Source organism: Monodon monoceros, unplaced genomic scaffold, assembly GCF_005190385.1.
Source record: "Monodon monoceros isolate NGI ecotype Baffin Bay Population unplaced genomic scaffold, NGI_Narwhal_1 Super_Scaffold_6, whole genome shotgun sequence".
NCBI lineage: Eukaryota > Metazoa > Chordata > Mammalia > Artiodactyla > Monodontidae > Monodon > Monodon monoceros.
The window spans coordinates 58,104,476-58,129,395 of NW_021703783.1; the positions used below are offsets into that span (position 1 = coordinate 58,104,476).

The 24,920-nt window shown below is 39.2% G+C and overlaps 1 protein-coding gene across 6 annotated transcripts in view; it reads right to left on the bottom strand.

Moving 5' to 3' along the window:
- Positions 1 to 23,251, bottom strand: part of KCNC2 (potassium voltage-gated channel subfamily C member 2) — a 207,364-nt gene extending 184,113 nt beyond the window's left edge. For 3 of the 6 annotated variants that reach the window (XM_029205945.1, XM_029205946.1, XM_029205949.1), the window contains exons 1-2: positions 22,714 to 23,251; positions 20,856 to 21,555 (exon numbers count right to left, since the gene is read on the bottom strand). In XM_029205945.1, coding sequence (XP_029061778.1) covers positions 20,856 to 21,536 — 681 coding nt within the window. In that variant the 5' untranslated portion in view covers positions 21,537 to 21,555; positions 22,714 to 23,251. Of the gene's footprint in view, positions 1 to 20,855; positions 21,558 to 22,713 lie in introns of those variants that run through there. The other 3 variants (XM_029205948.1, XM_029205947.1, XM_029205944.1) reach the window with 3 other exon arrangements.
- Between the last annotated feature and the right edge of the window lie 1,669 nt (positions 23,252 to 24,920).

Below are 24,920 nucleotides of genomic sequence, written 5' to 3' on the forward strand. Positions count from 1 at the left end.
TATGATTCTTCAGGCTAGAGATAATCTCCAGTACCAATAGCACTTAGGAGGCATAAAGCTCAATAAATATCTAATCAATTAATAAATAAAAATTAAATTGGACACAATTTTTCTCACTGATAATTTCTCTCTGTGGTGTGCATTAGAGTTTAGACATTAGAGGTGAGATTTTTGATAATTTTACCTATTCCTTTAAAGCAGAAAGATTTACGGAATTCCCGACCTGCTACATCTTCAGTGCTAAGAGCTTCATTTGTGCACACTGCTATACCTTAGAAATGTGCTCTTTAAAACTGGTACATTCATATTTTTTATAAAGTTAACAAATGACCACTGTACAAAACTTAGAAACATGTAATCCTTTTAGGATGAAAAAGTAAATGATCTCAAATCTCTATAGCTCAGTTATATAAATAACTTTTCACTAATTCTTAGAATTTTTTTTACCATATATTTAAGTTGCTAATAATATATGAAATAAGTAGAATTTAAACCTGCTATGAGAATATTTTATAAATATTTTTCCATATTACTAAGATTTTTTCATACATATTATTTTTCACAGTACAGTAATATTTCATCATGTGGGTTGTCATAATTTACATATATCTTTTATCTCCCTTTGATGGAAATTAAAGTTATTTCAAATTTTTCACTAATATAAAATAATTATTCAAGGAATATTTTTGTGCAAAGATTAGTTTCTTCATATTGAATACACTTTCTTATAATTCATCCTAAAAGTAAGATTACTAGATTGAGAAACAATCTTGGTTATTTACAAAGTTGACAGCATTTCACTAGTCTTTTCTATGTTTGAAAGGTCTGCTGTTAAGCGTGAAGACATTCTTTTCATGTTACTTTTTTAAATTTTTTAGCTCTTGATTCCTTATTCTGTTATGGAATCATGTGATCAAACCCCTCAAATGTTATCTTGAATGGTGGCCAAACTCAAAGGCACACAGAGTTGAACCGAATCCTCATTTCATAAAATTTTCCCATTTTGGTCCTGCAGTTTAACTTAGATACCTGAATCACAGGTGCCATTTTCCTTTCATTAGCCATTTTAACACCTTTCCTGCAATATGTGACTCCACAGCAATGGCTTTAAAAACACACAAATGATATCATCTCCTTTTAAAAAAGTGCCCAAAGGACAGTATTTATGAAAGATACTCCTTGAAACTATATGTTTTGGGGAAGGAAATTGGAAGATAAGCAATTTTCCTTTTTGTTTTAAATGGAATTTCTCAGAGGCTTAACACACAATGTGCACTGTGAATCGACAAGTGGAGATACAGTGTGACTCATTTCTCAAGCAGAATTTGTTTTTTATGATGCAGCACCTCAAAGGACTTGTGTACTGAAGAACACACTTCCTCTTGGGGAGATTATGCCCTTAGTATGACATTGCCATTGTTTAAAGCATTTTTAGAAATCCTCTGTTGGAACCAACTTCAAGAGACAAGTTACCAAACACCAGAAAAATCAGTCTTACTGAATTACAGTTATAGCGTATGCTCTTTTGTTCCAACCTCTTTCTTTGTCCTTATTTTCTCAGCTGTATTCCTTCACCTGTCTATTCCTCACTTACTGAACCATGCGGAACTCACAGTGGGGCATGCTGGCTCTGCTTGCAAGGAGAGTTATTTGCAGAAGAGACACGGTGAAGGCCAAAGGGAATGACTGTGGAACCAAACTGAAGGCAGAGGCAAGATGCTACTTTGCCCCAAGTACATCATGGAACAGACTGCTTAATTTAAGTTTAATTGCCCACGGACTATTGCCTGCCTGAAAATAGCACAACTAATAACATAAATATAATAACCTGAGGACTATAAAATAAAATTATGAGAAATCAAATTTCCAGAAGTTAGGAATGCATATACCCATATATTTTAAAACGCACCTGAAATAAGATGCATCTCTATATAGCTCATTAGCAGTTACGGAGTTTTCCTCAAATAACATAGCCTTTATGAGCAATTATTTAGTAATAATTAAAAGTCTTCTTTTTTGCAATCATCATACCTTTCTTGAGTAAAATATACTAGGAAGAGACTATTAACATGCAAGCAGAAGTTGTATAAAAGCCAACAAGAAGAGAAAAAAATACAGGGATATGTTGGTCCAATAACGTTTGAATGAAAATGGTATTAAATTTTACCCTTTCTCCACCTCTGGGACCACAGAAATCACCTCTGGCAAGGACCCAACCATCTTTGTTGTTGTTCTGGCAGTGGTGTCACTGGACAGCTGGAGAAGTTATCTGTCTCTATTTGAACACTAACTGCTTCAAAAATTAGTGCTGAACTATCAATTATTTGATAGTTCAGAAGTGGAGAGAGTTGCCAGTGTGTGATGTTCTCCAATACCAGCAGTGTAACAATGCTCAAGAGTCCTCTGTTCCTTCTTGTCTGACAACCATCCCAGGGAGCCACTGAGCTGCGGGAAGAAAGGTTTCTAGTTGCTCCCCTCAGAGATGCATTTGCAGGTGAAGCAGTAGAAGTCTTTGGAGCACTGCATGCTGGGAAGTATACCTCACCACTTACGAAATAATCAGTGGCCAGTCTGTCAGGAAACACTTCTTTGAGGACCTTCTGTGTACCAGTCTGTCCTAGGCATCAGTAATTCACTAAACAAAAGTAATTTCAGGGCTTCCCTGGTGGCGCAGTGGTTGAGAATCTGCCTGTCAATGCAGGGGACACGGGTTCGAGCCCTGGTCTGGGAAGATCCCACATGCGCGGAGCAACTAGCCCCATAAGCCACAATTACTGAGCCTGCGCATCTGGAGCCTGTGCTCCGCAACAAGAGATGCTGCGATAGTGAGAGGCACGCGCACCGCGATGAAGAGTGGCCCCCGCTTGCCACAACTAGAGAAAGCCCTCGCACAGAAACGAAGAGCCAACACAGCCATAAATAAATAAATAAAAATTTAAAAAATTTAAAAAAAAAGTAATTTCAGTCTCCCCTGTGCTTCATGATCTTTACTCCCTTCATGTCTTTCAGAGAAGCATGCAGTGGTATCAGGAATATTATCTTACATCATTTCAACACAGGGTCTAAACTTAGTGGAATTACAGTCAAGGCAATGATAGAAAGTTGTCAGCTGTGCTCCAAAAGCCATTGACAAAAATGCAAATAATCTCGGAAACTCTCCCACAGCCTCCTGGATTTTCTACCTATGATCCAATGAAAAGAGGCTCTCCTGTCCCAAGATCTAGGGATACAACAAGCATTTGAAAGATGCCAATTATTAGACTAAAGATTTTGCACATCAGCCTGCTCTCAAGCTTCATATGATAATAGTTACCATTTACAGAAGGCTTACTTTATGTTAGGCATTCTGCTACACACATTAAATGCATTATCTCATTTAGTTCTCATATCATTTAATCCTCATAATACCCATCTTATGAGGAGGTTCTTTTACAAATAATGAGACAAAATCTTAAAGAAGTTAATTATATCATCCAAGGTCATGCAACTAATATGTTGTAGGGCCATATCCAAATCCAGCTCTGTCTGATGCCAAGATCTCTACTCTTAGCCACCACAGTATGCTGCGTCTTAAGAGAGATTATGCTAGAACATAAATGGATTAGGAGGAAATTCAGGACAATTCTGAATCTTGGCTGCAGAATACCAAGAAAACTGGAGACTAAAGGTGGAAGTAGAAGTGGAACTTGCAGAAAGAGATGTCCTTCTTGGGGCCAAGATTTGTTTAGTGCTCCTGCCTGTGCTTATAGCACAGGGAATTTCCCTATTCTCTTTTTTCTTCTACTTTCATTATTTCTAAATATGAGACAGAAACCGCAGATTCTAGTGATCAAAATTGTGTATCCAAAAATTCTAAACGTAGCCAAGATAATTTTCATAGGTCAATGCAACAGAAAGATATCCTCAGATCTATGAACACCCACAAAAATATATCATACTCAACTCATTCCTAAAAACTAAATTTTAAAATATATAGCATATCACAAAGAAGTGTTTCCAAATTGACTCAAAAATGAGAAATAATGACAGAAAGTAATAGTGGTCATTTTTTAAACAGGTACAAATATATCTGAAAATTACGACCATAAATATAGTTACCAATTATGTACATATAATAAAAATAAAAGATATATTCATTATAAAATGAATTATTGTTTACATATATGGCATATCCACAAAACCTAAAACAATAAACTGAAATACTATTTCTATCAATAAGGATTCAGTAAGATAACTATACATATGATTAATATACTAAAAGTAGTTCTTACTCATATGCCATCAATAACTAGTTAAAATGTAATGCAGAGCAAGACCCCATTCACAATACCAACTAAACATAAAATATATAGTATAATACTTGAAGTAAACACATAGGACATATATGAAGTAAACGATAAAATTCTTTTTTGAGATGTAAAACCAGATTTGAATAAAATCGGAAGGTACTGTGTTCCTGATTACAAAGATTAAATATTGGATAAAATAACTCTCTATACCCCTATGACTAAAATTATCTTAGAGGAAATAAAAATAAAATAATTATAGTAAATTTCTAATAGCCTTTGGGGGACAAAATGGCTATTTTCTTTTTTCGTATATTATATACTCCCTTAATTGTCCATAATAAGAATATTTACTTTTATGATTTAAGACTACTTTTTATTTTAAAAATAGGGTTTCCTGGGCTTCCCCGGTGGTGCAGTGGTTAAGAATCCGCCTGCCAATGCAGGGGACACGGGTTCGAGCCCTGGTCCGGGAAGATCCCACATGCCGCGGAGCAACTAAGCCCGTGCACCACAACTACTGAGCCTGCGCTCTAGAGCCCGCGAGCCACAACTACTGAGCCCACGTGCCACAACTACTGAAGCCCGTGTGCCTAGAGTCCATGCTCTGCAACAAGAGAAGCCACCACAATGAGAAGCCTGCGCACCGCAACAAAGAGTAGCCCCTGCTTGCCACAACTAGAGAAAGCCCGCGCACAGCAGCAGAGACCCAACACAGCCAAAAATAAATAAATAAAATAAATTTATAAATAATGAATTAGAAAGAAAAATAGGGCTTCCCTGGTGGCGCAGTGGTTGAGAGTCCACCTGCCGATGCAGGGGACACGGGTTCGTGTCCCGGTCCAGCAAGATCCCATGTGCCGCGGAGCGGCTGGGCCCGTGAGCCATGGCCACTGAGCCTGAGCATCTGGAGCCTGTGCTCCGCAACGGGAGAGACCATGACAGTGAGAGGCCCGTGTACCACAAAAAATAAATAAATAAATAAACTACAATGATCCCCTATCTTAAAAACATAAATTTGTCCTAAAATTATTCCGTTTTGAATACTATGATTTATTTTATAATTTTTATTTTATCTACTATCTCACAATGGTTTTTCCTAAAAACAATAAAGTTTTACTTGATGTTTATAATATATACAATATATTTGTATAAATGAAGGCTTTTCCAATTCCTTCTATTTGCATGACCACTATAATGTATATATGTTTCTTTAAATGTCTTTCTCAGTCTTCATATTTGCCACAATTTAGAGAGAATATCTGAGCATAATTAGGTTTTAGATGTAATGGTCTTCATTACTGCACTGGTTTGATAAACTGTATTCTAGGTAGCATGAGGAAAAAGTCACCTTGGATATTTCCATTATATTAAATGAAATGAGATAACAATACTCTGATGAATAAGAATCTTTTTTTTTTTCTGTTCTTCTTGTCTATTTTCTTGCTGCTACAACGTCCATTCTTCAGCGTCTTTTCTTAGAACACAGCACCCTTCACTGAAGGCCCCGTTTCCATGTAATAAGCAGGACAATCAGTGCCATCTATTATCGTCAGTCAGATAATACAGTCCTCTGTAAAATAAGGACTAAGCATTTGGTCCCATTGGCAATGTCTCTGTGTAAAAAATTAAAGCACACTAATATGTAAACATTATTTCAGCTTGATGCTGTTACTTTATTGGGGAAATTTAAGTACCACAAACATCTGTTTAACCATCAATGTTCATGTTCTTACAAATGTATTTTCAGTGGACAGATGATAAATTAAAGTGTCACTGTTCTCCAAGTGATAATTTTCTAGGATTTTGTATTAATGTTAGTCTAACAAGCTTCTTATAGCAATGATAAAGTCACACACTACATGTCGGCTTTGAATTTCTTCACTAGGAATATATATTTGGGGACCAGAAGAGACAAAAAAGTAGATAAAGAAGGTGGGCCCAAAGAAGGTAAGAAGAAACAATGACTTTGTAGGGAAGAATCATAGAGGAATACATCCTTGTAGACAAGAGAACTAATGGAATTGTTCATATGGTAATAAAAACCCACTGAGAAAACTACCAGACACTGCATGACTCTGGAGAACAACAACAAGAACGGAATGGTGCCCCTATGCAGAAGTTCGTAACTAGTATGGGCAAGAAGTCTATATACATACAATCAAATTCTAGTGGAAGATAGTATACCTCATCTCCTTGGCCAAGTCTCATTAAAAGTGATGAAAAAATATCACAGGGATAGAAAACAGGAAACATTGCTATCACTGGCCCAGAAATATTAAGATATAAAGCAAACAGAATTGAACGAATCGAGATGCAGATTCAGGGGAGAGGGAGAATGGAATTCAATACAGGTGCAAGAGGAAGCTTTTCTGGGAGTTGGTCCAATTCTTCCCACAGAGATCCAGAAGCCAGAGGAACCAGAGGCAATGGGCCCTAAGACAAGGAGCTGGCTGTGGGACAACTCCTTGGAAGTTCCTGAATTACTTTAGTGGCTGGCTACAGAATTTTCCCTCAGGATATAGCCAGCAAGAATAGCTCTCTAAATTATGTAGAGATTCAACAGTAGAGTAGACAGTTTCTATTAGGTGTGTTGGTGTGATAGAGAAAAGTAAAGTAAACTTCTTAGTACCTCAGATTTCCTCAAAGAGCATGGAGAAAAAGAAAAGAGAAAGGTCACCCTGCATTAACTGAAATTCACTAAATTTCTTTCCCTAAATACAGCTTCCTTTCTTAGGCCTTGAGAGGGTCCCTAGCTTGCCCACCTGCTCCTCCCTACACACCCTGAAGGGAATTCTTTGTTTCTGCATGATCCTGCCTATCTACCCACATAACACTATAATCACCCCCACTCTCTTTCAAAGGAAAAGATATTTCAAGAAAATAAATACTATAAAAAAGAACAAAGGTGAAAGAATAGAAAAAAAATACCCATACAGGGACCAGAGTTAATACCAAAAATGAGACAGAACTTTAAAAATTATTTAACTGGTATCTTCACAGAGATTCCTGAAGACACTCTATCCATTAAATGAGAACATACTGAAATGGAAAAGGAGAAGTCAGGAAATAAATGATTTATTGGATACTACAAAAATGTTGCCCAAATGGAAAAGTCAGTGTACTGAGTTAAATGGTATCAACCCACATGCATATTCACCCCAAACCTCAGAATGTCCTTATTTTGAAATAGCATCTTTGCAGAGGTATTGTAATTAGTTAAATTAAGATGTGGTCATACTGGGTTATTAAGGGCTATAATCCAAAAATTAGTGTCTTTATAAGAAGAGAAAACCGAGAGAGACACACAAGGAAGATCAGCTTGAGAAAAGGGTGGCAGAGATTGGAATGACGTGTCTACAAATCGAGGAACACCAAAGATTGCCAGGAACCACCAGAAGCTAGGAGAGAGCCATGGAGCAGATTTTTCCTTCAAAACCTTCAAAAGAAACCAATCCTGCTGAGACCTGGATTTCAGACTTCTAGCCTCTAGAACTATAAGAGAATAAAGTTCTGTTGTTTCAAGACATCAGGTTTGTGGTAGTTTGCTACAACAACTCAGAGAAACTAATACAGCCAGTTAAATGCTGTAATACTGTATCTACAAAGTGATAGAGAAACTCAGAGGAAGAAATGAACTGCTTTTGAGAGAGTTTAGAAGGTGTCAAGTAAGACTTGATAATTATACAGGCTACTGAAAGATGATTGAATCAACCTGTTACATAGAGGAGGAGAAAGTATTCTAGGCTGTGAAAACAGTGTGCACAAATGTGCAACAATGCGAATGCATCTCGTATTCAGGAATGGCAAAGCATGCAGTCTGACTGGTAGAGCTGTGAGAGCTATTATGTTTATGGATGATGGGCAGATTCTGGAGAGCCAGACTAAGGAAAATATAGTTTAATATGTAGCCAACGGAAAGGGATAAGGTTGTAAGCAAGAAAATAGCATGGTACATTAATGCTTTAGAAGGAATTACTCTGCCTTGGATCTGAACACACCATCTTCTTCCCAGTTTAACTCCTTTGGTGCCTGTTTTCATTTCTGTTTTTCTTCCTCACTACCTTTGCTCCTTCCTGGACTTTTATCTAAAGGAAATATTTATTTAAAGCAATTTTCCAAAGAGTATTTTAAAGCCACAGAATCTTATTGGTATTTTTGAAATCCCCAGTTCACTTTAAGCTTCTAGCTTTGGAGTCTACATGAGCTACTATATTGAACTAGTCAGTTCCATTTCATAGAAATTATGCAAAAATTAATATTATTTTCTTGGGCTTTAAACCAAAAAAGCTGACATTTATTGTACAGAGGACTTCTTACTCCTCACCACCTTTTTATGGTGGTGAATTACTGCAACAAAAAAATTTAAGGGGCATACTCTGCATCTAATTTCACAACTATAAAATCTATGAAATAGCTATTAATAATCGAGTAATTGGTACTGAAGTATAAAAGATAAACCACAAAACATAATACAAAATATTATAGGGCTTCCCTGGTGGCGCAGTGGTTGAGAGTTCGCTTGCCGATGCAGGGGACACCGGTTCGTGCCCGGGTCCGGGACGATCCCACATGCCGCGGAGCGGCTAGGCCTGTGAGCCATGGCCGCTGAGCCTGCGCATCCGGAGTCTGTGCTCCGCAACGGGAGAGGCCACAACAGTGAGAGGCCCGCGTACCGAAAAAAAAAAAAAAATATATATATATATATATATATATAATAGTGTTAAATCCCATGAAAGAATAACTGCTGATTTCTCACATCATATAACCACTGACCCTTGAATTAGAAAAAAGTCATAAAGTTTGTCTTGTTCCATTGTGCAAACAGAAACTAGGGAGACATTCTTGACGTCTCTCTCTGCCTCATTCACTGCATGTAATTAATAGACAATTCCACTTTAATTATGTTCATTTTACTTCATCCCTCTGGCCACTGTTTTAATTAAGATCACGGGTATCTCTTACCTGGATTACTGCAATAACATGCTAATCTGTAGCTCTTCTGAGAAACTTGTACTCATTTTCCCCAGCCCAATCCCCTCTTCAAGTATAAAGGTTTCAGAATAATATTCCCAATTACAAACATGCCTGCCATTGCTCTGCTTAAAATCCTTCAAAAGCTCCCCACTACCACCAGAGGAAGACCTGACCTTCTCAACAGAGCTTACCAAGCCTCTGGATCCAACCTCAGCTTCTGTCTCCTGCCCTATCTCCGCATCCCTCACGCAATGCTGTAGCTGTCCTGAATGATTTACAGTATCTTGCACAGGCCTTGCCTTCTTTCCCTTTTAGGACTTTGTTTCAGCTCTTCTCTCTAAAAAGTCTGGCTATTTCCGCCTCTTCATCTTCTGGTACCAACAGAGGCGTATTTCCTCCAGGAAGTCTTTTTCCCACCTTGGCAAGACTACGTTAACTTCTACTGGAGCTCTCCTGACATTGCACTATCATTTCCCTTCTGTTCTCCTCCAGGACACCACAACTCCTTAAAGGCGGGAAATATGCCTTTACCTTGCCACTCGTAAAATGCCTGGTATATAATACATACACATTAGATATTGTTCTAATTAATCACCCTTTATTCATTAGGGATAGAATTACTCCTACAATTTTCCAGACAGTAATCCAAGACCCATACGAAAAATCTCAGGAACAGACAACTTATTTTTTTATGAACATTCTAAATGCTAGAAAGTTCCCTTAAGGTGGGCTATTGTAACCATGCTATCTCCCAAAATAAGCAATGCTTGTCGTAAAGAATAGTGACGATGATGACGATGATGATAATAATATTACAGCTAAAATTTAGAGAACCAGGCACTATGCTGGCTTCTGAACATGACTATGCTCAATCCACCCTTCTAACAATTCCTTGAGTCAGATAAAATTATTATCTCCCCAGTCCAGATGAAAAGAGGGAGGCTTAAAGAAGCAACTTTGTGAAAGTTATACAGCAAGCAAGTGGTACAGTCAGGATTCGAACTCAGCCAACTGAGTTTTAATTCACAGCACTTCACTTCACATTAATTCACTCCCATCTCAAAACCAACTGTCAGCTAGTCCTTCAACTCTTTGGCCTGAAAAAGAGCTGTAGTAAAAATGATATTAATAATAATAATAAAATTAGAAAATAAAAACCTAGTTAACTTTGTTTTAAACTAGTCTCCGAGTTCATCTGTCCATGGAACTCTTTTGAGGGGCAACATCTGTTAACACCCTGAAGAGCTGCAGATCTAGAAAACACACTTTGATACTGGTCCAAGCATGATTATTATCTTAATTCATTGTTAAATTGTATTTGCTTTGGCAGCAGTCACATCACAGTACTGTCATGTACTGGGTCAGTAGCCAACTACAACCCCAAAGATGTTCATCTTATCTGAATCCTATCCAAATCCTACTGCAGTGAGACCTGGGAAGTAAAAATTTTAGTCATCATCTTAAATTATTCCTATCTAAGTTTCAGAACCACTATTTTGGAATAAACTGAGATAACAGTGTTTATTCCTGCCCTGGACTGAATATCTATCTCATTAGAAAATCTCATTTATAAGCCCAGAAGCCCTCTCTTCCTCTGAAGCCTGTTTTCCTGCCTTCTGATCCTTTTATTACCCCATATAACATGGCATGGTATTCTCTGTCAAACTTCCATGTTTGCACACTACTCTGTTAACCTAATCCTTGATTGCTGGGAAAAACCTTATCTCTTGCGCGTTAACTAAAATCTCATCTCCTCTGTATAGGAGACTGGGTCCTTCCCAAATCTGTGTGTCCACACTATACCAATATCTCTATTATAGTGTTAATGCATTATATTGTAACTATGGATATACAGTTGTTCTTTTCCAATAGAATACAAGCATCTTGAAGGTAAATGCCAAATTTTAACCCTTGCATTCTCAGTACTAACCTAGTTTTGGCCAATAGTTGAAGCTCAATAACTGTCAGCAGAGAGATTCAAAAGCATTTGAAAACTTTCATCTTTGATGCTTCCAGTTTGTTTAGCTGAGAAAAATGTACTAATACCTGGTGACGGCACACTACTTCATCAACCAAGTGATGCAAGCCAAGGTAGAGGAAACACAAAATGTTGTTGACAAAGAAACCTAGCAGTGAAGCACAAAGTCAAGTACTCAAAAGTAAAGTTACCAAGAAATCACCTATATAGAGAAATTTAAGATGAATTAAATCCATGATTAATACATAAATAGAAAAATGAATAAGTATTGAAAACAATCACTAAATTTAAAAAAAACTAAAGAACTGATAGTATGCACATGTTACAACTAAAAACTGAGCACTGGACTCTCAGGAGAAGGTGAAACAACTAAAGAATCCTGCTTCTGAATTAAGACTAATCCATTTTGAATGTCATTGCAGCCTATTAGTACATTAAAATATATTTGATTTCATTAATTTGCATGAATTTTATATCTCTAGCATTGTACTCTAAATATCAAAGCACAGTCAACACCATTTTGAACCTAGGAATTAAGCATAAGCTCACAAATGTTTCTCCATCATGATACAAATATGATGGTTGTTCAACTTGATGCACCCACTAATCATTTTATATGACCCTCATAGGTCACTCAGGCCTGATAATAAAGTTCCAGCTTAAAAAAAAAAAAGGCTACTTGCTACTTTAGATTCCATTTGCACAAAAAAAGGGCCAGCTAAATCTCTGTTCTGTCCATTTCCTACTCAATTTATATGAAAGATGGGTTTCATTAAGAGTATTTTAATAATTTTCATAATTGCCCTCTCGCTGTTCACCCCAAGAGAGAAGCAGGACAATTTAAACAGTAAATCAAACTATAATGATGCATTGTTCTGTTTTCCTAAATAACAATTTTATCCAAATTAATATATTGGGTTGGCCAAAAAATTCATTCGGGTTTTTCCATAACATCTTACTGAAAAATCCGAATGAACTTTTTGGCCAGCCCAATAGTAAGGAAGCTTCCTCTTGCTATGATTACTTTGCCATTGTTTCCAATACAGTTATTACACAATATTCACTTTTAGCAAATGGCATTTTATCCTTAATCAATAAACAGAAAACTAAGCAACCCTATACCTGAATTTCTGTTGTATAATTTACAAACACAGATACAAAATTTACAGAAATTCTGAATAATCTGTCCCTTTCATTAAGCCCAATCTGACAAACAGCTCAATGAATAATTTTATATTCATCCAAATTGTTTTTGCTTAAACATAATTCATAAACATGTCTTAAATTTAGAATTAACAATATTATTTGGATATCATGACAATATTATCTAGGATCACTTTATTTTATAAAAAAAATTTGCATTTTATCATTTAGTGAATAACTTTCAAATTCTGGACAAAGTATTGGTGTAAAATAAGAGAATGTCTGTGGTCAAAAGGTGGCATATTTTTGTCACTTGGACTTCCTCCATGGAGACAACTCAAAGGAGAACACCTTCCATTGCTGAGACTAAATCACATATCACTTGCCAAGAAGGGCTATCTTGACCTTTGCTCCAGTTTTTAAAGATATCAGCAACGTTGTCAGATACATAAAGAATGGCAAAGCTCCAAGATCTGATAGCAAACCCACCAGAGTATTCAAACAGAAAATGAAGATGACACTGAGGTGTCTGCATAGGATTTTCTTAATACATGAACACTGAGGAAATGTCAGATTACAAAGATGTCTCCATCATTATGAGCTTTCAGAAGAAAAGATCAGTCAACTAACCATAGCAATTATGGAGTACTTTTTTCCCAATATTACCAGAAACTTCTTCTGTTTTGATTCCTATAAAATGCATTCTTTCAAACATTCCAAAAATTATAATGCTGCTTTACATCCCACCACAGGGAAGGAAACACCACCTTTGGATAACTGTCTACTAAAAGAAGGTTGAAGGAAAAGTTTTTCTGTCCTGTATTTGCTGACCTCAAACAATATATAATCTCATTTTCAGATCTTAAAAACCACTCCAAGTATCTTTCACTCTGATTTACCAGTTATTCCTGTGTAAAGCCAACCATGATCTGATTAATTACATGTGAGAAAAGAATGTTCTATAAAGCACATTAACCATCACCAATAGGTTGAACTAGGGCTGCATTTAAAAATTCCAAAGGCCATAAGTCCAATAAAAGCAGAAAAACATATTACAAAAGACACACACACACAAGGATAAAGGGAAAAAATAGGAGGTAAGTACACAGGCAGGTTAGTTTTGAGGCTTTAAAGGTAGTAGAACAGTAAGATATAGAACTGGTAGAGAAGGCAGCAATGGAAGGGTTCATCTGGAGGGGACCTGGAAATAGAGGGAATATCTAAAACAGTGACAATTTCCCTGCTATTGCTGAACAATAGGACATGGAAGAGGACAGACCCTACCCCAACTATTCCTAACATACTTACTGCTTCCCAGAAGCTAAAATCTGTGCACCTAACGTTAAACCCAACCCAGACTAAGCAATCAAGATTGAATGCGAAGAGCGCCAGGGGTCAGAAGATCTAAATTCTAGCCCTGCTACTGTCACTAACTAGCCAAGGCTATGAACAAGCCAGCTGCTTTTTCTGTGAGTTGAGGTAACTGTGTCAGGTGATCACCAGTTTCCTTCCAATTCTAAGTCTCATGCACACCAGAAGTCTGTTTTATATACCAATCTCATTCAAAGAGTATATATTATATATATAAATATACACATGCACACATACAAATTAATATTCTCAATCAAAACTTTAAGCAATACTCCCATGAGTCTCTTCCTTCGTTTATCCATATAAAAATTTTATAAACATATACAAACCCTGAGTGTGTATCTACAGTATGACAGTGAATATATGTTTTTATGTAAATATGTATACACTGAAATAGAAAAACTATTTTTTCTCAAAAGAGAAATATGGTGCCCTATATAATACCTACATATATTTCTCTTGAAATAGTCTTCATTAATGAGTACATTAAAATACAAGCTTATGAAGTGTGCTAGACAGCATACCATTCTCTATGCTTACTCTGATAGAATGAGCTGTGAAAGAGATTAGGACTAAATAATTTGACACTATTTTGTAAACACTTCAATGTGTTAGGCATACCTGTAAATCCTCAAGTGAATAAGACTTTCCCTTCTGTATAAGATACGGGAAGGGGAAAACGCTGGTGTCTTTGACAAGGCTCTATTCAAATGGAAATAAAACTGAGATTATCTAATCAGTTATCCTTGTGGGTGGATGGGTATACACCTGCACTGAATCTTAGACTTAGGAAATGACAGAGCCGATCAGCTTTATGGGTTTCATGACAGAGCCACAGCAAAATGATTTCCTGAGATCAATATGTGGTTGAGAGAAAGCTGTTTTCAATGGAAACAAGAAGCTAGGAGCTAACCTGTTTCTATGGTAACCAGAGCAGCAGTTACCCAACAGCTGTAGGGAAAAAGAAGGGCAGAAAGTTAAAATGCAAAAAACAAAAGAAATCCATACTAGTTTACCCTATTAGGGTGATGGTCCCTAGAGTACAATCAAAACCAGTGCAGACATACTGTTCCCCCCACCCAAGGGATTTTTAGCAATCACTATCCTTATTTTTCCTTCAAACCTCAAAATCTTAGAGCTGGAAAGAAGTTTGGATACTTATCTAGTCCAGTGTGTCATCCCCATTTTTTTCTTTCAGAATAAGGCTGAAGGAGATCAAGACTCAAGAAGATAAAGTAAATTCTTTAAGGTCACACAGCTAGTTGTAAAATCAAGGTTAGTGCCTAGGTCTCATGGATTCCAACTCAGGCATTTTTCCAATGCTGTTTCCATATATTCTCTGCTTCTAGTCTCTTCTCCTCCCAACACCCACATTTTAGTCACTTTCTGAGAAAATATTGACTACAGAGTATTAAAATTAATCACCACCCTTCAACCTATGAGAAAAGCAAAAAAGCAATGCTATCCTGTCATAAAAAAAAAAAATCTTGACTGCTCTTCCAAAAGAAAAGCCCTTCATACTTCAAAAAGAATTAAGTTTATATCATATATTGATGGTTATTGTTTAGATTATGTTGCCACTCTATATTTCCTTATGGAGATCTGTTTTTATATGTTATCAGTCCTTTAGTGTCCTTTACTATTTCATTTAGATATACTTTAAAGGTTGCCATAATAAAAAGGATAAATGACTCAGAATTTGAAAAATATATGAGATCTAAAAACTGCATTTACTTTATTTGCAGTAGTAAAAATAAATAGTAATGATACATATTTCTAATGGGAAAGGTTGACCTGCATTTCTTTATAAACCTACACATTTCCTTGTTTTCAGTTGCTTTGAAAATAAGCTTCTTGACAGAGAAGAAAAATTTCCTTGACTCTCATTTAGTATTGTCAACTCAGTTCTACAGATGAGCTCTTGGGAAAATAGAAAAAAGTCATACCTAGTCTGTCCAGCTATTCACCTTTGGCATGCCTAATGCCCCAGCAACGGATCAGATCACCTAGTTTGTGATAAAATACACTACTGAAAATACAATTCTATTAGAGTTACCTGTTTTTTTTAAATTATATGTTGAATGAGGCACTCTCTGATCTTATCCAATGCTCAGAATATAAGAATAAAATTAATTTGTGAACTATACAGTTAGTGGCCTGGAAAAGATCAAAGGACACTTAGATGCTTATACAGCAAATGCAAACACACCAGACTATTACACCAAACTCTTTTTAGGGGCCTGAAGTTTGGATTTGCATTGTCATATGGTTGGTCATAACTTGTAATTAAAATGCAAGGGATGAAGACACTCGACCACACTGCAAATAATTCAGTTGTTTGGTATATGTACATCGTTTAACATATTCTTCAATAATGCTGCAGAAAGAGAGTGTATAAATCACTTTGAAAAACAGAAAAATCAAGATTGAAAAAGCCTAACATTTTCACATAATAAAGACTAACAATACCTTAAGACCATCATTTCTTTTTTTTTTTTTGGTCACCCCCTGCAGCTTGTGGGATGTTAATTCCCCAACCAGGGATTGAACCCTAGGCCCTCTGCAGTGAAAGCACGGGCATCTTAACCAGTGGACCGCCAGGGAATTCCTGAGACCATCATTTCTAGAAGGAATATTTTCCTGCACATCTAGGCAATATTTCTATGTGAGATTTTTTTTTGAGGAAAACATCTATAATATTTCTGGAATTTTGTTTGTTGTTATTTTGTTGCATTTTTAATTGAATAGATAATGTTTTAGGAGATATCTTATTATAAATAGAGTGGCGAGCTTATTGAGGGCAAAGCACTATATCTTCTCATGCATTCCCAGTAGCTTACATAGTTTCTGGTACAGTGACTGCATAATCAGTATTCACTGACTAAATAAACATTCTAAAATTTTAATAATTAAGAGCAATATTTTATAAACAAGCTATATTTGACCATTAATTCTTTTAACTGGAGCAAGGTCACAAAACAAGAATTAATACACTTTCTTTCTTTAATCTTAATATATGACTCAAATTGTCTTTGCCTTATTATAATTTTTTAAAATTAAACGTTACACTTAAAGCTAGCAAATAGCTACTTAGATAATTTCTTTCCTGTTTTGTTTTGTGCTTTGAGGTAGAGGAAAAAATGGCCCATAAAAAGTAAATTACATATTTGCAATTCTGAATCCAATTCTAGATATTTAAGTTTAAATTTTAATAGTCTTAAGGAGTATATTTTAGTAATGCTGTGGAAATAAACAATTTAAAATACTAATAAAGTATATTTTCAAGATTATAAAAATGGTAGATTCACTATCATAATCCAAGTATAGTCAGGATTATCTGCATATAGTGGTATATGGATAAAGGTCTGGAGAACATATACGAAGTGATCCAGACCCACACCAAAAAGCCAACATCTTAAATATGGTTCTATGGCAGTTTTTTTGTTTTGTTTTGTTTTTCTTTTCTAAAATTCTCTTTGAGAGTAAAAAAAAAAAAAAAAGGTCTATCAGGTAATCAAGGATACACATGCTGCCAAGGAAGGGCCACACTCTAGACCAGAACTTAATTCAATCACTTTCCCTCCTTCCCCCAAAAAATAAGTGAAAAGAAGAGGGAGATCTAATATAACCACTCTTAGCTCTGTAATATTGGGAAATTTTGTGCTTATACTATCTTTCAAACTTCTAAAAAATCTAGAAGTTCTATTAAAGAATTTCTGCCTGGTGCCTGTTCACTTACTATTATATGCCTTCATAGGAAAGTGCATACAAGCTTCATTTCCTTCTAAAACTTAGACATTAAATTGGAAATATACAATGCAGAACATTTTTACAAAAACATCTATGCCTCCTTGTTTTTTACTATTTGTAAATATCACTCAATGGCATCAACGGAATAATCTCACCTTTTTCCTGATCTCATTTTCTGAACAACAGGTTTCCATGACAACTTATATTTAAACTTTTATAAATTTCTATTTTGGAATACTATTCTTAAGGATACAATTCATAAATGAAAAGTATAAACTTATTTACCAAGTTAGCCTGAACAATTTAGACCTCTCAAATATGTATTTACATCATAAATTAAAAGTAATAGAGGAGGGGGAAATGCCAACCAAAACAAAAGGCAAAAATACAATGTTGTAGAATTCAATTAATTATCCAGTTCCTATCACTCTTGTTTCAGTCTGCCACTTTAGATCATAAAAGTTAGAAATTAAACATGTCTATTATAAAATTGAGCCAATCTCCTCAATGTTGGGAAAGGATAAGGACAATGTTGAAACAGGTATAACAAATTGAAAATAGAATTTGGACAGTTAAAATTGTTCATCTCAAGTATATCAATAAAAGATGAACTAATGTAAAAAGAAAAGTAAGAGGGCTTATAAAAGTTAAATACTTCTATTAAGAATGAGACTTGTGGCAGTAAGACCACAGCTAAAACAAACCACTTGATAATTGATTTTATGTCTCCTAGAATCATGTCCATGCAAAATATAATTTCATCCAGTGACCTCCCAATGTAATTCTATTTATCAAATTAGATAACATTGTCTGTCAATCATCTGAACTAAAAGTGTCCATACAAAAATATTAAATCACATTTAAATAGAATGGTGACTTCTGAGTATTCTTCAGGCAACCCCTAATAATTTGAAAAGGGATTTTCTTGAAGACAAGTCCCACAAATGTTAGCCAATCTGAACAAAAAGGAAAACATTACATATCAACTGGTCAATAAAAATGGAAAGTTAAAACAGGGTTCATTTTAAGAAAACTGGAATCCCATATTTGCACTCTAATGTTGGGTGGTACAGCCAAAGACCTGGAAAAATATATATATATACACACATATGTCATAGATGACCTTTCAAAGTTAGAATTCTAGTGACTGTCCTATGCTGCATTAAATCTCAAGAGCAACACTCTATGCAGAGATTTCACAAGCCAGACAGTCCGTTATAATCAGTGGTTGTGGTGGAAAGGGCCTGGGGGGGATGTCATGAGACCTCCAGCATAATTTTGGCTCTGCTAATAACTCGCTGTATGACCTTGGCCCTCACTTAGTATCTGCAGTCTTCATTCTCCTCATCTACAAACTACAGGGTCCTCACGAGGTGATCTCAAAGAAATTTACCAGGTCTATGATTCTCAGCTGATTCTGCTTCTAATGGCTCTTTGACCTTGTATTAATCTCTAAGCTATCTGTGTTCTTTTCCTCACCTAAAAGGGATGCAGGTCAAATCCTTAATATTACTACAATGAAATCTTAGTCAGATTTTTAAAAAACTATTTTCAGTTCAATAGTCTAGCCATTGACCAATAATCAATAGAATCAATTACCATAGCAATAATAAAAACTGAACATCTTAAAGTTTTTGCTGTGCAACCTGGTCTACAATGAAATGTATTCTATTATTATGAGGAAAGATAATAAAACTTCCTGTCTTTTTTTATACCACATAAAATAAGAAAATTATAGGATGAGTCTGAAAACAAACGCAGATTATCTTTTTAGCTGCCAAGTGGAAAGAGCACTGTAGCACTCGGCTGAAATCCAAAACAACAGAGGTAAGGGTCATGAGTCTATGATTTAACTTAAATAAATAATATGCACTTTTTTTTCCCTGAATACCAACTCTTGCTGAATTTATAGAATGGCCTTAGAAGGAAGATTTCAGAGTTGAAGTTAGTAATTCTACATTCAAATATGAGAACATGGGCATACTAGAATTTATGTATGCATTTAAATACCAGATCCCATAAAGTAGCAATGTTTTAAATTGTCTCTTTGATATTCTATTTCAAATTGAAAACAAAACATATCCTCAGGCTTCTACTAAAGTGGTATCAGAAGCACATCTTCTGACATGTTATCAGTTGCACAACATCTCAGATGCAGAGACTTCTGCCATTCAGGGGAACACAATAATGAGGATATAGCCAAAGTTAAGCTGGGAGAATTCCAATTCTGCCCAAGGGGAATCTTTTCTGGGTGTCAGAAGCAAACCAGACACATGCAGTTACAAAGATTTAACTAAATACAGTACTCTGTTCTCACATATAATTAAAAACCATTCACATACTGTATAATTTTGGGTTGTTTATATTTCTTTTCTTTCCTTTAAAACTAGAGAAACCATTATTAGTTACTTTTATAATCTCTTCATTGGGATTTTGAAGAATTAATCGTGGGTATCAAGGACTAAATTTAAACTGTCACTCAAGCTAAAGACTGAAAAGAAAAATTGAGGATGGGATCACAATCTATAGAGTATAATAAAGTTGCCTACAATCTAAATTACCCAGTCTTTAATTTAGAGACTCCCACTAAACCAGGATCACCAAAGTGACCAATTGGGTTCAACCTGTAGAAAACACAGATACAGCACAAGGGGAAAGGCATCAGACTCCAAAATTCACTGTGCAGGTGGGCTATCCCGTCAACTCACGGGGGACAAGCAAACCCAGCACTGCTCTCTCTTGGAAGGACACAGGCGCAAACAACATTCGGGAGATTTTCACAAAATGAACCTCCTGGCACACCCTCTCCCGGCCCAACCACGGACATATATTCCATTTCTCCTCTACTGTCCTCAGATTAGATCCCTAATTGGAGCCACTGCTCTGGGGGAGTCAGGTGCGCAGCAGTGTCAGGTCTCACTGGAAAGGTCCAATAGTGATGACCAGAAGGCCTGAAGGGCCGTCCGAGCTAAAGAAAACGTTGGAACAAGAGTTAGAAAAAGAAACTCAACAGGAAGTGTGATAGCGGTTTCAGAACAAGGGTCCGGACAGACTCGCCCAGAGTAGCCGACATTTGCCCTTTCGGTCCCATCTGCTGAAGTAAATCTCAGTTGCAGTTGAGGAGGAGAGGAGGGGGATGCTGGGGGGCGGGGGGTAGGGAGCAGGGAGGATCGGGGCCAGAGTCCCTGAGTTTACCCTGCACGGTAGGGGCCCCTCGTCTCCTGGTTAGGGAACCCTGTTCCCTTCTCCCCCTGCCCCCATCCCAGAGGCCTCGGCGGAAAAGAACAGGAAGTTGCGGAAGGAGTTGGGAGAAGTTGGCGCAGCAGGGAAGGGGGCGACTCTGGCCTTACCCTGGCGGCTCTGGACGAGTAGGGGTCCTCAAAGAGGGCCCACATGCGTGGCTGCAGCCTCCTCCAGCGGCCGGACTTGCCGTCGGGGCCCCCCAGGCCCGCGGCGTCCTCGATGCCAAGCCTCTTGGCCGCCAGGTCCTCGTCGTCGCCAGGGTCACCGCCGATGAGGTCGGGGGTCTCGAAGATGTCGAGCGCCTCTTCGGCGTCGCGGTGTTGCCGGTAAGTCATCCAGCAGCAGGGCTCCACGTCGGTCTCGTCGATGCCCCAGAAGGCCAGCTCCTCCTCGAACAGCGGCCCGCACACGTCGGCGGGGCAGTGCAGTTTGCCGGTGCGGTAGTAGTTGAGCACATAGGCGAAGACGCCCGGGTGCCGGTCGAAGAAGAACTCGCGGCTGCCCCGGGGGTAGTCGCCGCCGCCGCGGACGCTGCAGTTGCCCGCGCCGCCCTCGAAGCAGCCGCCCGGCCCGGGGGACAGCGGGGGCGGTCGCGGCGGCGGCGAAAGCGTAGGGGGCGACGGCTGCAGCTTGTCGCCCGCCGCCTTCAGGCAGTCGCCCTGGGGCTCGGAAGCGGCGAGAAGGGCCAGGCGCGTCCCGGGCAGGGTCTTGAGGGTGCTGCGGTAGGTTTCGTGCCGGGTGCCCCCGACATTGAGGATCACCCTCTCGTTGTTCTCGATCTTGCCCATCTCTGTGCCTTAGACATGACTGGGGGGAGGCGAACACAGCACCAAGTTAAAGATCTCGGCCGGTGGAGCCGCGCTGTGACTCCCACCCCCACTCCCAGCCCGAGAGTCCCAAGATGCAGGGTTGACAGAAAGGCGAGGGGCAAAGGGCCCTCCCAGGATGAGTTTGGCGCCCAGCCCTGTCCCCGCCTCAAGCATCATACCTTTCCCATGTTTCTAGAGAACTGAGGAGATAGCAGTCCGAATCTTCCTTGACCTTCCTTGACACCTTTTACCCGCCTCACACCTTTCTCCCTCTGCTCTGTCTCCTTCATCTTTTCACCCTTCACCCTCTCTGCCCTCTGTCCTCTCTCAAGTCTCACCTGTTCCCAGCCCCTAACTCTCCCCCTCTCTCTCTCCCCAAACCCCTTATCTTTCCCTCCTAAGTCCTCCCCTCCCCCTCTCCCCACCCCCGTCCTCTCCCAGTGCCCCGTCCCTTTCCTCCCTCATATTCCGAGACCCTCTCCCTCCTACCCTCTCCGGGAGGCTGTTCCCTTAGGCAGGGAGTTCCCTCTGCCCAGACAACTTGGCAGTGTTGGGTGAGAGACTCCCAGACTGGGCGGCGAGCCCCCACTAAACGCGTACTCTCGGTGAACTCTGGACAGCCCGCTGTTGCCGGCTCGCGGGGAGTGCCCCTTGCGCGACCTCTACTCCCCTTCCCGGGCCAGGCAAATAGACTGAACGCGGAGGTCAGAGCAAAAAAAAAACGTCCCTGCTGGTGCCTTTCACCAGGGAGACCTCTCCCAAATTTCCTGATCCAATTTCCTTTTCACAATACTGCTATTGTTGAAATTATTATTACTTGGGAAAGGAAACGACTGACTAGGATCCATTTTGGGGAGCAGAAGTGATCAGTGCATCCCACCCCATCCCCCTTTCCCAATAAATGCAAACGTCTTGGGGGCGGAGGGGTGCTTTCTAGGAGGAGCGAGGCCCGGGGAAAAGCTGCTCGAGGCACACCCCCTGCATCCCCGAGCTGGGAGTCCTGGCTGACAGTGTCCCCGTTTCCGATCTCCCAGCCACCTCTCCCCTGGGCTTCACCTCTCCAATCCTACTGCGGAACGGAGGGGCGATGCCTGCCTTGCCGGGTCAGCACGCCCTTCCCGGCAAATCAGCCCCTTGCCCTCCCGCCTCTAGGTACCTTAACGAGACCGAGAGAAAAGTGGTTCTGCTGTGGTGTCCGAGTGGACGAGGTGCTCCGGGCAGCCGGACGGAGTCCCGACACCCAGCCGAGCCGCCCTTCTCCAACGAGAAACTACTTGTTGGCGTTTTTCGGGTTCAGGTGGCTGGGCCGCTTCCCGTGGCGCTGGGCTCGCGGAGACAGCCCCCGCCGGCCGCGCGCCGCGCCACCCGCCCTCATTGTGCGAGCTGCTGTGGGCTCGCTCCGCGCCGACCTCGGCGCCCAGAGTCACCATCGCGCGGGGCCGGACGGACCATGGAGCTCGGGGCGGGTCCAGCCGACGCTCCGCGACCCAGCCGGGAGCCGGCAGAGCAGCCGGCCTTGGCTGCCGCGGAGCTGACCCGAGGTACGGAGAGCTCACCCACTCGAAGGTGAGACCACCCGGCTCCGACTTGGACCTGCAGGTCTCGCTTCTCCCCGCTAAGCAGCCGCTGCTGGAGCTGTCCCTTCCCCGCCGCTCGCCGTCAGCCCCCGCCGCCAAAGCCCAGAGCTCGGGGAACGGTGGGTGGTGGGTGGACCTGGGGAAGCTCTGTTGTACCAACCAGGTTCCTCTATTTTTCTTCAGTGAAGCTGTATTCCCACCCTCTCTGGAGCGTCTGTCTGCCTTATTTACACCCCACTGTCTACACCCTTTCTCTTCCCGCTGCCGCACCCCTCCCAACAAGTGAGAGAGAAAATCTAAGACAAATTGCATTTTTTTTTTCTTAATGGCAGATAAAGGGAGAGGGCTCTACTTACAGGTGACAAGTGTGTCCGGTTTCTCGCGTCTTATCCATGGCTCTGGCTTGTTCTTTTCAGTGAAATGTAGGTCTCCAGTCACCACATCATGGTTATATAAAACAAAACAAGTTTTAAAAGTTTATTCCAGGAACATAATGCTCTAGCAAGTAAAAATTCAGGTTTATCGGAAGCTAAAAAGACAAGCTACAGATATCCAAGTAACGAAGCAATGCTCTCTTTAGCCAATTTCTCCCTTTCTCAAATTTTTATTGCACCTTGTATTAGTTTGCTAGGGCTGTCATAACAAAGCACCACAAACTGGATTGTTTAAACAGCAGAAATTTATTATCTCACAGTTCTGGAAGCTAGAAGTTCCAGATTAAGGTGTTGTCAGGGTTGGTTCCTTCTGAGGGTTGTGAGAAATGGACCTCTTCAAGGCCTTTCTCCTTGGCTTATAGATGGCTGTCTTCTCTCTGTGTCTCTTTACATCATTTTTCCTTTATGCATGCCTGTCTCTGTGAACAAATTTCTCCTTTATATACGAACACTAGTCATATAGGATTAGGTGCCACCTTAATAATTTCATTTTAACTTGACACCTCTGTAAAGACCCTATCTCCAAATAAGATGACATTCTGAGGTACTGGAGGTTAGGACTCCCACGTCTCTTTTTGGGGGGAGGGGAGGTTTGAGGGGAAGGCTGAGACACAAAGCAGCCCATATCAGACCTTACCACCAATGGATTATGTGTTTCTGTGTCTGTGTGTGTATTTCTAGAAAGAAAAGAAAGGAAGGAAGGAAGAGAGAGACCATAGTCCATGGAGATAGATTGATAGGCTTGAACTTGAAGTCCAGGGAGTAGGTAAAACACCAGGTTTTATGTAGGAGGAAGTCTCTTTGAAAAACAGATACTGATATTGACATTATGGAAAGAGCAAGAGTTGTGAGTTACTAATGAAAAAGTTTTAGCAATATACAGGGCTGCAAGGCAGGCAATTAAATATAAACAATTCACTAAAGAAAACTACCTGTTATGACAGTAAATAACTAAACAAACTAAAAAGTCTTTGGAAGGCCACTAATGTCTAGGAAACTAATGCAAGAAAATATGGTAAGTATACATTTATAAGAAATTTACTAACAATATGACAGTAAATGTGTAATAATAACCTACCTAGCCTTGTGAAAATATAAATTTTACTAACATGCAAAAAAAATGTAAAGCTTAAATACTGAGGGAATGATTCTAGTTTTGCACAGTCACTGAGGCATTTCTAAAAGTAGCAGTGATAGTAAATTCCATTGCCAGAAAATTTACAAAGAAAAATTATGTTCAGACTCTAACATGCATTCTCATATTGTCTAGATAGTTCCTTATATAGCTTAATGTAAATTCAATAGGAAGAAAAAGGCATATGGTTTGCTTTAAAATAAATTAGTAATAGTAA